Source organism: Electrona antarctica (genome assembly GCF_951216825.1).
Source record: "Electrona antarctica genome assembly, chromosome: 20".
In the NCBI taxonomy this organism is placed as follows: domain Eukaryota; kingdom Metazoa; phylum Chordata; class Actinopteri; order Myctophiformes; family Myctophidae; genus Electrona; species Electrona antarctica.
This window is the reverse complement of record NC_136801.1, coordinates 26211118-26225524: the sequence shown is the minus strand read 5'-3', so window position 1 is coordinate 26225524 and position 14407 is coordinate 26211118. Positions and strand designations below refer to the sequence as shown.

Genomic DNA, 14407 nt, shown 5'->3' with positions numbered 1-14407 from the left:
CTGTTTTTGAGTGGTGCAAACCACTCCAACAACTGGCTTTGTTAGTACCTGTGTGTGTTTGTGCCTGTACGGGTGAGCATGGTTACTATGGTCACTGACATTACGTCAGACCACAGCTGGTGGTATAAGACCTTACACCACTCAGTTCACACGGGTGTGATTTTTTTATCAAAGTGAGGAAAAATTCATCCGTGGAACTTTAGTAATAAAGTTTAATCCTCAAACATAATCTATGAGAGTTTGGATGTAATTGTTATTTTGTCCTTTCTGTTTTCTGTATATTGTGCAGTGGTGAAAAAAGTACGGTACTCAAGTAAAAGTATAAATTCTGCAATATAGACTTGCAGTACAAGTAGAAGTCCCGTATTAAAAATGTACTCAAGTAAAAGTACAAAAGTATCGGCGTCAAAATGTATTTAAATAAGTAAAAGTACTCATATTGCAGAATGTCCCATTTCACAAGTTCAAAATGTGTGCAAAATCTTCTGAAAATAGACGATATACAAGCTCAAAATACTTAAAGTAACTTAACGTTTTCAAATAATTGTAGTGGAGTAAAAGTAAAATTTTTGGCTCTGAGATGTAGTGGAGTAGAAGTGAAAGTATTGGAAATTGGTACAGTACTTAAGTAAATGTACTTGGTTACTTTCCACCACTGATGTGATTGTGTTATGTTGTCATTAGGGCAGAGAAGGAGTGGGGAGATGGGATCAACGGTCTGTCTCTCAATGCTGCACGCTATGCTCTTATTCGCCTTGAGGACTCGCCACCACACACCAAGAACTGGAGGTATGTATGCACGTATTGCAAGAATAGATCTTAACCACATCATAAACCCTACCATCCTTGTTCTGGGAATGTCTTCATAGGCAAATATTTGGCAAAAATAGATGATCTACAAGCTCACAACAATTAGAGCTTGCAGATTGGCTGTTTTCCAGAAATGGATTTGGTGTAGAGGGGGAAACGATAGAGTCCAAGAACAGAGCCCTGTTGGTCAAAGTAAAAATATGGGTTCCGGGTTAACGCTTGGTTTTAATGGGGTGTGGGTGTACGCTTGTGCACATGTGCCCTAATAATGTTCACACAGTAGGTGCATGTGTGTGTCGAGTTCCATTGCATCAGACTTTTATTTTTATTTTTTTATATGTTTTTTTTTTTGTGGCTTTCAGCTTTATTTTATATTTTTTATGGAGGGACAGACAGTAGGCTGACGCGGCACACTGCCAGACTGGATTGCCAGCCAAGGTGCCTGGACCGCTGAGCCACGGCCCAGTTGCATCAGACATTTTAATAAAAAAACAAATAATACAAAGAAAATAATAGTCCACAGACCATTCATTAAAACAAAAGGTGTGGAATAAAAGTATTGCTTTATTCAAGTTTATTTTTTACCAGGAATATTTCATTAAGTCCTGGCCAAGGCATTCACATTGAAGTGTCCAGTTGTCCTTGTCTGCGCCATGTCGAGAGAACAGTCATATACAAACCTCTCCTCTCCACTCATGTGTCCAGGCCTCAGCTGTTGGTGCTAGTTAACGTGGACTCGGATCAGGTTGTGAAACACCCTCGCCTGCTTTCCTTAACCACGCAGTTGAAGGCAGGGAAAGGCCTGACTATTGTTGGGCACGTCCTGGAAGGAACTTATCTCACCAAGGAAGCAGAGGCCAAGAAGGCTGAGCAGGTACAGAGACCATGCACACTTTACAAATACACGCATGTATGCAGGCCCACATACAAGCTGATGTCACCAGTCCTATTCTGGCCGTCCATTCAGGTTTGTTTTGTTATACAACATAATGTGCCCTAATGAACAAAAATAGTGTTAAATGATGTATTGTACCAGCATACTACTATACATTTCCTGTATGTCATGACCTAAATGGTATAACACACACTGCAAATTAAGCGTTGTGCTGCCACCTGCTGGCATAGGGAATATATGCAGGGCATTAAGCCGGGTGATTTTGGCCATGTCCTCAAAAGCAATTTCATTCAGTGGATTTACTTGAATCCCACGAACAATCCCATAAGCAACAGAGCTGGTATTCGGGATTACAGAGCAACTCACAGACATTGCCTCAATCCATTACTGTGAATCTTTATTTCTATTTTTATGAATCGTTATTTGGTGTACTTAGAGGGATATTTATGAATGCTGAATGTACATTTTTAGATTTAGATTTCCTTTGTTCTCAATGACCTTCTCTCACTCATCATCATCGTATGTTCTGCAGTATTTTGTGAATTGAATACACAGAACCACAATGGAAACACGCTCTTTTGTGTTATCCTTTTAGCAGCACCATTGTATAATCGTACCACTGTATTATTTGTACCATTTGCGAACTGTTAATAAAGTATTCAATCAATCAATCAATCAGTGTTGTATATCAGGGACTGAGAAAGTAAATTAGCATTCTTGCTAACTCCATGAATACATGCTGCCGTCCCTCTCAATTAAACAAATAAAGTATCATCTAATTTTCCGCCATCCCTCTAGAACATCAAGACGACCATGACGGCAGAGCGTACCAAGGGTTTCTCCCAAGTCGTGGTGTCGTCCAACCTGCGAGACGGCTTCTCCCACCTCATCCAGACAGCCGGGCTGGGAGGCATGAAGCACAACACTGTCCTGATGGCCTGGCCCGGCACCTGGAAGCAGTCCAACGACCCGGCGTCCTGGAAGAACTTCATTGGTACTTGAAACCACATGAATAATACTGGGATGACATGAGATGGTCACATTGCTGTGATCGCCTATTTCCGTGGAATGTTTACCTGCTATTTCAGTGGAATTTTTGCCTATTATGTCATGCCCAGAATAGGAAGGCTAGAGGTCATGTGGTTAACAGTTTAAGGGCCCCAGACAGAGATCACCGTCAAGTTCAAGTGCACGGTCAGTTGCCCGAGACGGAGATTGATAAATAGGACGGAGATTAATGATATCAAAACCGGTCGCATCGCTCCACAGCCTAGGAACGCTTGTTGCCCAATCCTCGGTGTTGCACAACAGTGACACGTCATCGAAAATGTTCCCTGCCTGTTTAGCGGACGAAAACGAAAATCTTAAAACGTTCATAACTCGCGATCTAAATCATCCCGTCTAATTATGAAAAAAGATCCTGTGTTAGACGGCGCTCTGCGGTCCAGTCGCTAGTCGCGATAGATTTATTCTTACCTGCCGTTGTTGAGTGTTGTGGCTATTGTTAGCTGCTACACAGACATTCACAACAACTTCCGGGCGCTATAAATGATGGGCACATTTTATTAATGGATTAAATAGGCCTGAGCCCTCAAGGTGTTAAATGGGATGGGGTGAGATGAGACAAAATAATGAATTGGAACATTTAACTAACTATACAATGACCTACATGACGCTGTTTGCTCATACGTTTCTGCCTCCTTTCAGAGACGGTGCGTGAATCCACGGCGGCCCATCAGGCCTTGATGGTGGCCAAGAACGTGGACAGTTTCCCCACCAGCCAGGAGCGCCTGGGGGAGGGCACCATCGACGTGTGGTGGGTGGTCCATGATGGAGGCATGCTGATGCTGCTGCCCTTCCTGCTCCGACAGCACAAGGTTGGTAGGCATGGCAGTGCCAGTGTATGTGTGTTTCTGTAGTCTTGCATCCACTTTAACACATTTTGGGTGGGAACACCTTTTGGTGTTTCAAGCATTATGTTGTACTTTAGCTATTGAAAAATAGCAGATCTACAAGCTCGTAGCGCGGCACAGAGTGCCGCGCTACGAGCTTCTGGTTTAGCTTCTGGCTCCGAGGTCTGCTATTTTTTTTTAAACGTGAAAATGTGGCGCAGATCTTTGAATATATATATTCTTTCAGAGCGAACGTTTTTAACTCAAATCTTTGCTTCTGGAGGGGCCGGGGGTCCCTGGAACAACATATTTTCAGATGGGGGTCGGCGGCCAATTACATATGATCTTAGGGGTCCTTGACATGACAATGTTTGAGAACAACTAACAGAAACATGGGTTTTTCAGAAAGACATTTAGAAGACATTTGTAGAATCGTTCCCAGGTCAAAATCGCTTAACCACTTCAACCCCATATACTTTGTTGACCGATCGCTATGGTTCAAGTGGTTAAAGATGAAAAAATAAGTTACAAAATCATTAACAAAGAGGAAAAGAAAAGGATGGGGGATAAAGGAAAAAGAAAATGGATGTAAAGTTGTGAGGTTGTAGATCTGATATTTTTGACAAATGTTCACCTGTTGTCATGGCCAGAATAGGGTTCAGATCACTGTGCCTACCTGCTACTACTTTCTTTAATCTAGCCTTAAAAGTTGTACTGTATACACCTGCATATGACGCTAATGTTCCTAAAAAGGACATGCACAGACCTGCATATAATGCTAATGTTCTAAACATCATGCTGCTACTACCTGCTACTATACACACTACTATACATATCTGAATATATGTACTGTACTGTATATCTTTGATTATTTGCCCTGTGTCCTTCTTCCTACCGCTCCTGCTCTATCTTCTCTCGTATGAGAACTACAAATGATGGAGCTCACTCCAAAAAAGATTTTAAAAAAATTTCCCACTCTACTTTACACCTGTAAACGTGTGACGTGACAATGTTGCTTCTGATTCTCCTTCCCATTTCTTCTGTCTCTTACCTGCCAACCTGACCATTCATTCACTCTTTTCTCCTTTCAAACCAACAAACTAACCTCTTGTCTTCCTTTCCTGTCCAGGTGTGGAGGAAGTGCAAGATGCGCATCTTCACTGTGGCCCAGATGGACGACAACTCCATCCAAATGAAGAAGGACCTCCAGATGTTCCTTTACCACCTCCGACTGGACGCAGAGGTGGAGGTGGTGGAGATGGTATGACCCCACCATGTGAAGTGTAGCTATTGGCCAGCCCCAGATCTGACTGTGCTGTACTGCAATGAGGCTGAGATCAGTCAGAAACACTGGATCAGATATTGGAAAATATCAAAGACATTTTCTAAACATTTAAGTAGGAACTCTCGGGTGATTTGGAGGTTTAAAAAAAAAGGCAATTTAAATTTTTTGAGACATTGAAACAAAGTCTCTTTTACAAGTGAGTCGCAGAAGATGCAAATGCTTTGCTGAACATGCATGCAATACAGTACAATACAGATAACAGGATATCCATGCTACACAAGAAAATGCCTATAGCTCCAAAGATGGTGGTTTAAATTAATATTAAAGGATAAAGGAGATGAGTCAAATAAAAAGCGTAAAAAGACTACTTGTGCTTTTTTGCTTCTGTTTTTTTTAAGCACCTGTTTTAGCAGTGTTCCTGTATATTAATTGAGACGTTTCTCTTGCCTCTTTCATAGCACGACAGTGACATCTCAGCCTTCACCTATGAGAAGACACTTGTGATGGAGCAAAGGTCTCAGATGCTCAAACAGATGATGCTGTCTAGGACGGAGCGCGAGAGAGAGGTAACACACACCAGAATGACTATTATCTGGGTACAGTGTATGGGTATTAGTGAGTATATATTGGTATTCTCTGGGAATATACTGCAGTGGTGTAAAGTACATAAGTACAATTTTGACGTATTTGGACTATACTGGAGTATTTCCAATTGTCAATACTTTTACTTCTACTCCACTACATCTCAGGGGCAAATATAGTACTTTTACTCCAATACAATTCTTTTGAAAATGGCCATGGCTGAAGTGGAAGGATTTCTTTACATTTGGAACATGTGTGAAATGGGATATTATATTGTGCATGATGAGTACTTTTAGTACATACAGTATGTATCTTTTGAAGCCAATAGCTTTGTACTTTTACTCAAGTCTATTTAGAATTCTGGACTTTTACTTGTAACAGAGTATTTATTTACTTACTTACTTTCGTAAAAACAATTCATATTTCCACCACTGATATACTGTATCGGTATTTTCTGGGTATATGCAATACTGTATGTACGGTATTCTCTGGGTTATATATATATATATATACAGTATATATACAGAGTGTGTGTGTGTGTGTGTGTGTGTGTGTGTGTATGTGTATATATATATATGTATATGTATATATATATATATTTATATATATATATATATATATATAACGGGGGTATTCTCTGGGTAAATGCTGTATGGGGATTCTCAGTATATATGGGTATTGTTTGGGCACCCTACTGTGCATTGTGACAACTGGCCGCTTTTCCTGTTCATCTGCCAATGCTGCTCTGGCTGGGCCGTGCCCTCCCTCGGTGCAGATTCAGAGTATCACTGACGAATCACGTAGCTCGATCCGGAGGAAGAACCAAGCTGGCGCTCAGGCCGGCGCCGGCGCCGAGGCCTTGAGCCCCAGCCGACAACCCTCCCCGATGGAGGTGGAACAGGAATCACAGGAGGATGAGGTAGCGAGAGTGTTCAGTCCCTCCTCCACCTCCCATCACGTAGATGGAATGAATGCACATCACAGTAGAAGGAATGCACTTGTCTTCACCAAGTAGTGTCTCTAGTCTGGCTGTGGTTACACTTACTGTTGAAATCCAATCATGCTCACAATTGAGATCTGCAAAGTAGACATGCAAGTAAGGAAGGAATTTACAACCATTGTATTCCTTTTATAATGACTCGCTGTGCATAAGCAACCCACAAAAGTTGCATTTGGCCAATGTACAGACAGGAAGGAGGATTGGGAGAGGGGGGAGTCGCACAGATATGAAATAGATGTGAGTACACAGAGCCAACAGTCAATGCAAGTGAGGTTACACAGGGATTTGATCTTTGTGACCTCAAGCATGGCAGTGAAACGATAAGTGTAACCATAACCATTTAGTAATGATGCTCATCAAGGTTCAGTTTACTTTTTTCAAGATCATGATGTCTGAAATGTTTTGTAGCCTTTATTTACACTTAAGATGATGCTGAGAGGAAGAAATTGCATACATTTGGCATGTCAGCATGTTAAAACAGTTGACAATAAAATCCAAATTTATTACCATCGGTCCTAAACAACATGGACCATAACATGTATTACTGGGTGGTGATTTAGGAGTTATATGAATGATTAACTTGGATTTAAGTGATCCTTCAGCAGTACCTCTATTCTGAGATGTTTGGTATAAATTAAAACTGACCATCAGTCTTTACATGAAATCAGGATTAAGTACTAGTTTCAACGAAGAAGTTACGTCTTGGTCCCGATAGATACTCTCGGTGAAACCCAACAGTATCAGGGTTGGGTTTATGACAGTTATAGACGAGCGTAGTTAGGCCTTTGCCACATCACTGCGTGGAAAAGGTTGACGAGGCCAAGAAGGTCTGTCTTTTACATCTGACATCAATACGATCAAAAAGACTAAACTGATCCAAAAGCAGCATGACGCGTCTTACTGCAGAGTCATCAGCCTGTCACAACCTGGGATTGCATGCCCCACCCCTCCAGCACTGCACCAGCTCATTGCACACCTGCTGGGACACAGAAAAGAGAGGACGGTATCGTCGACTGAAAAGGGGTGAACTGTAACCTACTGAGAATTGTAGGAACACTGTAACAGCACGTCACTGGTGCATTCAGTAGGTTGAGACAGTTGAGAAGAATTAATTTGCACCCGCAATTCTCCCTGGTAACTTGTACCTCAATTTAAGACTTGGCGATACCGACCACTCTGCTTTGTTCCTTCTGTTCTGGCCCACCCAAATCATCATCATCATCACTTTAATCCCATAGAGCCCTTCACCAGCAGCCAGTGGCGTGCACAGATAGACACTAGGGGGTGCTAGAGCACCCCCTGCCCTTTTGGCAATGTGCCCTTTCGGAAAAAACAAACAAAAACACACTTATTTTTGAGTGGTGTAAACCACTCCTACAACTGGCTTTTGTGTGCAGAAAAAAATGAGCATGGTTGCTATGTTCAAAATAATTTCTGACGTAATTAAATCACACCCGGGTGAACTGGATGACCGTAGCAACCATGGTCATTTTTTCTGCACAAAAAGAGCCAGTTGTGAAATCACATCCGGGTGTGATTTCATTACGTCAGACATTACGTCAGACCACAGCTGATCATGCTATATAAAACCTTACACCACTCAGTTCACACAGGTGTGATTTTTTCTTTTTTGAGTGGTGTAAACCACTCCTACAACTGGCTTTTGTGTGCAGAAAAAAATGAGCATGGTTGCTATGTTCAAAATAATTTCTGACGTAATTAAATCACACCCGGGTGAACTGGATGACCGTAGCAACCATGGTCATTTTCTCTGCACAGAAAAAGCCAGTTGTGAAATCACATCCGGGTGTGATTTCATTACGTCAGATCAGAGCTGATCAGGCTACATAATACCTTACCTTATTTCATTACGTCAGACATTACGTCAGACCACAGCTGATCATGCTATATAAAACCTTACACCACTCAGTTCACACGGGTGTGATTTTTTTGTTACACTGTACAGTATGGTGGACCATGGTAACATTGATCAATTCTTGATAAAAAGCTTCTAATATATTATTTAGGCCCCACAATCTATAAATATCACACTATTAAGGCAACCGTCCGGTTCCACGCGCTGCACAAAGTGCCCTTTTTTCCACTTGAGCACCTGCCCCTCTAAATGTCTGTGCACGCCACTGCCAGCAGCCCTGCCTCTCATCCCCATCTCCATAGTCACTGACGATCAGAGTTACCCTTGATTTATATGTTTTACAGTAGTTAGCCCTTAATTAGTCCCGTGGGAAATTCTGTTGCAGCTTCAGCCAGCTGATGGCTGCTCAGATGAGAGCTGTTAAGGGTCAAGTGTCTTGCTCAGGCACACATCTGTCCATTTTGAGGAGTGATGATGTTTTTCGACTGACGTTGGATATTTCCGGTTGACCTTTATAGTTGCAAACAAAAATGAGATACACTTGTGATCTGCACATATTGATTGATAGATTGAATAGTTTATTAGACAGAATGTATAAACGGCAACAGAGTACAGTCAAACACTATTTGCAGTACCTGGGCTCCATCTCATAAAGCGTCATGAGAATTCATGATCCATGATATCAACTTATCGTCATCGTTCTTTGAACAATCATTGATTCCATTATTCTTCCACTTTGGATCATTCCCACCCATTCCCACAGTACGAAAAGACCCTTGTGCTTGACACTACAGCGAAATTACCCAGTTGGGTGAGTAGTAGAGTACCCAACTGGAGAACATTTGTTTTGTTTATCACTTTGGGTATATCGTGGCACCATGGTTGTTATCTTTTTGTTGGTTGCTTGAACCGGGTTTGTATCACTCCTGTCACTCCAAATAGCATGATCTCACCCCCACGCGTTGTAGAAAAGAACTCTCCTTCACTCACTGACTTGGTACTGGCCAATCTCTTTGACAGCCTTTTTCTCCCCTTTCTGCAGCCTGACCTTTATTTCTGATGCTAACCCAGCTCTCTCTCACTTTCTATTCTTCTATGTTACACGACCCAATCTTGAACTCTAGCATATTCTGGGGGCGAACATTCATCAAACATAGTAGATCTCCGACCAGGTCATCAGAGAAGCTCTGAGCTTGTAGATCTGCTATTTTCAGCAACACAAAGGGCCATAAGTCTTTTTTCCCTCCATCACTGTACCTCCCACCTCCATGTCTCCTGTGCTCACCCCCGTTCTTCCATCTCTTCATCACCCTTGTTTGACCTCCTTCCCACTAGTTGCCTCCTGTCTTTCTATTGCCAATATCTTTGGTGAATTTTCCTCTCCCCCATGTCACTCTCTCCTCCATCTCGTTGCCCTTCTCTTCTCTGTCTCTCACTTTCTCTACCTGTCCTCTCTCACTCTTTCTCTCTCTCATTCTCTCTTTTTCCCTCCTTTCTCCTCTGGTCTTCTCATTCTTGTCTCTCTCACCCAGGCCCAGCTCATCCATGACAGGAACACAGCGTCTCACGCCACGCTCAACGAAAAGGCCGAGGCCACCCCCGACCGGGTCCACATGACCTGGACCAAGGAGAAGCTCTTCAATGAGCGCCAGCGCCACCGCGAGGCCAACGCCACTGTGGCCGTACGTGACCTCTTCAACATGAAACCGTGAGTTGACACTCGGGGTCCGCTATACAGCAATTTATTGAAGTGAATAATCCATCTAAATAATATAATATGTAGGAATGTAATAATTTAATTTTACCATGCAACTCTGGTGCAGGGTTGCATGTGCCTTGTGCCCTTGTCAGAGACATTTGCACCATTTTTATTTTTTTTAATTTTATGTTTTACATGGTGGTTTAACTAACTTGCAAAATGTATCCAAGGTGTAGATGTAGTGGCTTCTTGGTGACCAGAATTATCTTAAATCACAACATGCGCTCTAGAATGGTGCATGTGTAGTGAGTGATAGTGTGTGTGGATGTGTGTGTACATACACACCCACACACCCCCCACCTCCAGGCTGCACTACATTCACATGTATGTGTGTACACTTTATATATTATATAAATATTATATGGCCTTTTCAGCGCCAGTGCATGGCTGTGCCACAATGAAGTCACGCACACTGTGCGCTGTTTGGACTAATGCCTGATTTATATGTAGTTGTCGCTCACCGAAAATGGCACATCTGCAAGCGTTGTGGGCTTGAAGTTCGGCTGTTTCCGCTCAGTATAAATGACCCCTAACAGCGTCTCATGCCTCTCGTCTCAGTCCATACAGTGTGTCGGTATGTGGTGATCACTGGTTTGTCTCAAGTCGGAAAACCTTAATTCAATACGCCTGTGTGTGTTTTAAAGTTCTGTTTCTCCCGCAATGGGCTCTAAACTCTAAACTATTCACAGGTGTTACCGATGATACTAATTAAGGCTCTGTTCCATTCTGGTAAACAGAGTCAGGGTGCTGCTATTGTGCATGTTGGCTCACTGGAAACACTGCTAAACCAGTGTAAAGTGTCCTTGAGTGGGTTCCAAATGGCCCCGTACCGTACGGGTCTGTAACTCTGAGAGTGTACAAATGCAACCAAATGGACCCTTACAGGTCTATTTCCACTCTGAGTTATTAAAAAGTTTGAAAACCACTGTACACTAAATAGAACAGAGCCTTAATTAGCATCATTGGTAACACCTGTGAAGGAAGTAGGAAGAGTTATTCTGTGTTTATAGAGCCCATTGTACAACTTTTTTAACCAGAATCGCGCTGGCAGGCCAATGAGCTCCTTGTAGAATGTTAAATTATATCTCGGTGATCGTTTTCCATTTTGAATTTGAGTTTTATGTATAGCCTTCAGGTTACTACGCTAATTCTATTACATAAAATTGCGGTCTGTCATTTAATTTCTGTACTCCAATCAACAGTGGAGTCAGGCGAACGCGGTGAAAGGGTGAAAACATATTAATACGTAGCCTACATTGTACAGAGTACCATTTGGGAAACACTGATTAAATACTGTAATATACAGAGCAATTTGACACATCTATGGAGAATTATATCTCTCTCAGCTGGCAAGTAAATGGAAGCCATTTTAATGTGAAACCTCACCATGCACAAATAGTTCCACGTCACAATGCCCGCTCTTTCCGCGGTCACCTTTTGGCCTTATGACGAGCTGTTTGGGGTCAGTTGGTGGCATGTGGTATGGCGGAGAGCTGGAAACGCTGTCCTAGAAGCATCTAAGCTTATTTCTGTTGTTCTGTCCTGTCTTCCTCCTTCTAGAGAATGGGAGAGTCTGTAAGTCACATTTAACTTTGCTCCTAGGCCTGTATGTATGTAATATTATGTATGTATGTCATTGTTTGTGGTGGGAGAATGAGAATGCGCTTTTGTTGGCATGCATGTTTGTGTGTATGCATACGCCGCCTGTACCCGCCTTCATATGTATGCCATAGAAGCCAGCATTGGTTTAATTTGCTTGTTACCATGTTGTTACCAATATTTATGTAGCACGTAAGGACCAAACTTGTGCTTTCCATACTTGGTCATTCTACCTTTCAAACAATACATTGTAAATGGAAAAATATGACTTGTTTTCAGAAGAATGGAAAGCAGAAGTTTTGTTAATGTACCTCATTCTCTTCGCCCATTGTAATTTTGTGCTTGTGGCTGTTTACATCATGTGTTATTTTGTTGCCTTGTTCTACGTATATTTTTTACTGTGTGTGGGGTGATTGAGGGCTAACATTTTGTGGTGATGAAGGAGGTCAATATTGTACTGGACTTTGGGCAGATTGACAAATTATAGGTGACAAACCACAGTACTAAAACAAATTAACCCCGCCTGACAATCATGTACGTTGTATAATGAAAAAGCATCCTTGGTGTTACCTGTGGATCTATTTCGCCTCAAAATATTGCCTGTATATCATTACCTGTTGTTAGTCTTTGTTTGAAATGCTTGATGATGATCTACAATGATCTACCAATGCCGTTTTATCTCATCAGAATTTTGTATTTTAGAAATAAAATAAAATACTGTAGTAATGTTGGTATCTTAGGGAAGATTAAAAAAAATATCCAATGTATTAAAGTGATGTATCATGTAAATATTCCTTATAATTCCCATTTACAACTTCATCAAGTCTCTCATAGACTGGGACAGAGTCATGTAAAGATAAAGAGAACATTCAATTTTACATACAAATTGAAATTTCCCTTTTTTACACTCTGGCCATGATGTAAAATGAAACTATCATGACATCAAGGCTAAAGCTAGGCTTGGGTTTAGGTTTAGCTGTTGGTGTTTAACCTACATGTGTTATTTGGGCGGGGTTGTCTCTGAACACCACCTGTCCCACTAGGAACCAGACAAACGTGCGTCGGATGCACACGGCAGTGAAGCTGAATGAAGTGGTCGTCAACAAGTCCCAGGGAGCGCACCTGGTCCTACTCAACATGCCCGGACCGCCCAGGAACAGAGGAGGAGATGAGAACTGTATCCTTGACTTATATATACTAGAGCGGTGCTCGGGGGGCCAGTGCCCGTGGGAGCCCTGCCCAGAGCCCGGGCAGGGGACTTTTGTGGCGGTAGCCAATAGCTGTTTTATTCAGTATGGTACTGTATGGTGAAAACCCTATTCCACCCTCTGGTGAGTGACGTCTGTGACACTCGCGTTGCACAGTACTGATACTCATGGGCGTCAATCATGCCCCCCCCCCCCCATGTCACATGTCCATGTGCATGTCACATGACCCAGCCAAAGGTTATTTAGGAGTAACTAGCTATTGTTTTATCGTCGTTTAATCAAGTCCTCTCTCTTGTCCCACCCCTGAAACACCGTATCCGGTTCCCGCTAGGCCACTTCCGGCTATTCACATTTTGATCTACATCCGGGTCAATCAATGTTAACGTCCACCGTAGAGAATGGAGTGGATTATTATTGCGGTCACTTTGTTTTTCGCCCAGCGTTAAGAGATCCTCCCGTACACGGTCGACCCCATTTTTGAGTGGTGTAAACCACTCCTATTGAGTGGTGCAAACCACTCCAACAACTGGCTTTGTTAGTACCCGTGTGTGTGTGTGTGTTTGTGTACCTGTCCCTCAAAAGAATGAGCATGGTTACTATGGTCACTGACATTACGTCAGACCACAGCTGATCAGGCTATATAAGACCTTGCACCACTCAGTTCACACGGGTGTGATTCTTTTTTACATAGTAAGACACGGTGGGCCGGTGGCCCCACACACGTCTACAGATGATCGAAAATACACCTGGCAGTGGGGGCTTATAAATTAATTTCAGTCAGATAATTCACGAATAGATTGAACAAATATTTATTATTGAATGAGAATACAAGTGTGCATATAAGATTTTATCTTGGTGTTCAGCTCGGCTATATTTTTCTCCCTGCTCTGCACAATTATACAACCATCATTAACCATTAAGAGCAGGGAGATAGATAGAACAACCCCCCATGGGGGAACAGAATCGCAGAGCCCACCGGTGGCGGTGGGAGCAAACAGTGCATAACACCAGGAGCACACATGCAGAGGAAGGAATGCAGGAAGAATCCAGACCCAATTGCTCAGCTGATTGCCACGTCAGCAAATTACATGTGGGTCTTGCATAACCAGAATGGAACAGAGCCTCAATTAGTATCATCGGTAACACCTGTGAAGGAAGTAGGGAAAGGGCCCAAGTTATTTCCAAAATGACGTGTATGCATATAGCCCATTGCATGGGCCATATAGCCCATTGCATGGGAGAAACAGAACTTGAGCCCCTCGAGTATATCTGACTGAACTAACTCTGCAAGCTATGTGCGTATCATTTAATCCTGGCAGTGAATGTTAATATAATGTAACGAAACTTCAAGGTTACATCTTTGTGCAGGTATTGTTCAGCTTCCTTCAGACAATGCAGCATTGATAGTAATGATAAATAATGACGATGTACCGCGCATGTTGTGTCCCCTCCCCTGCTAGCCTTTTGCTGGATTTGCGTGCCTGCTGATACAGGTTCTCAA

The 14407-nt window shown here is 42.5% G+C and overlaps 1 protein-coding gene across 6 annotated transcripts in view; it reads left to right on the top strand.

Annotated features, from left to right (window-relative positions):
* Positions 1-14407, top strand: part of slc12a7b (solute carrier family 12 member 7b) — a 100040-nt gene that overhangs the window by 82286 nt on the left and 3347 nt on the right. For 2 of the 6 annotated variants that reach the window (XM_079489145.1, XM_079489148.1), the window contains exons 16-26: positions 685-789; positions 1516-1684; positions 2504-2699; positions 3413-3582; positions 4727-4858; positions 5341-5448; positions 6240-6383; positions 9104-9151; positions 9873-10048; positions 11660-11674; positions 12742-12875. In XM_079489145.1, coding sequence (XP_079345271.1) covers positions 685-789; positions 1516-1684; positions 2504-2699; positions 3413-3582; positions 4727-4858; positions 5341-5448; positions 6240-6383; positions 9104-9151; positions 9873-10048; positions 11660-11674; positions 12742-12875 — 1397 coding nt within the window. The remainder of the gene's footprint in view (positions 1-684; positions 790-1515; positions 1685-2503; positions 2700-3412; positions 3583-4726; positions 4859-5340; positions 5449-6239; positions 6384-9103; positions 9152-9872; positions 10049-11659; positions 11675-12741; positions 12876-14407) is intronic. The other 4 variants (XM_079489147.1, XM_079489146.1, XM_079489149.1 and 1 more) reach the window with 4 other exon arrangements.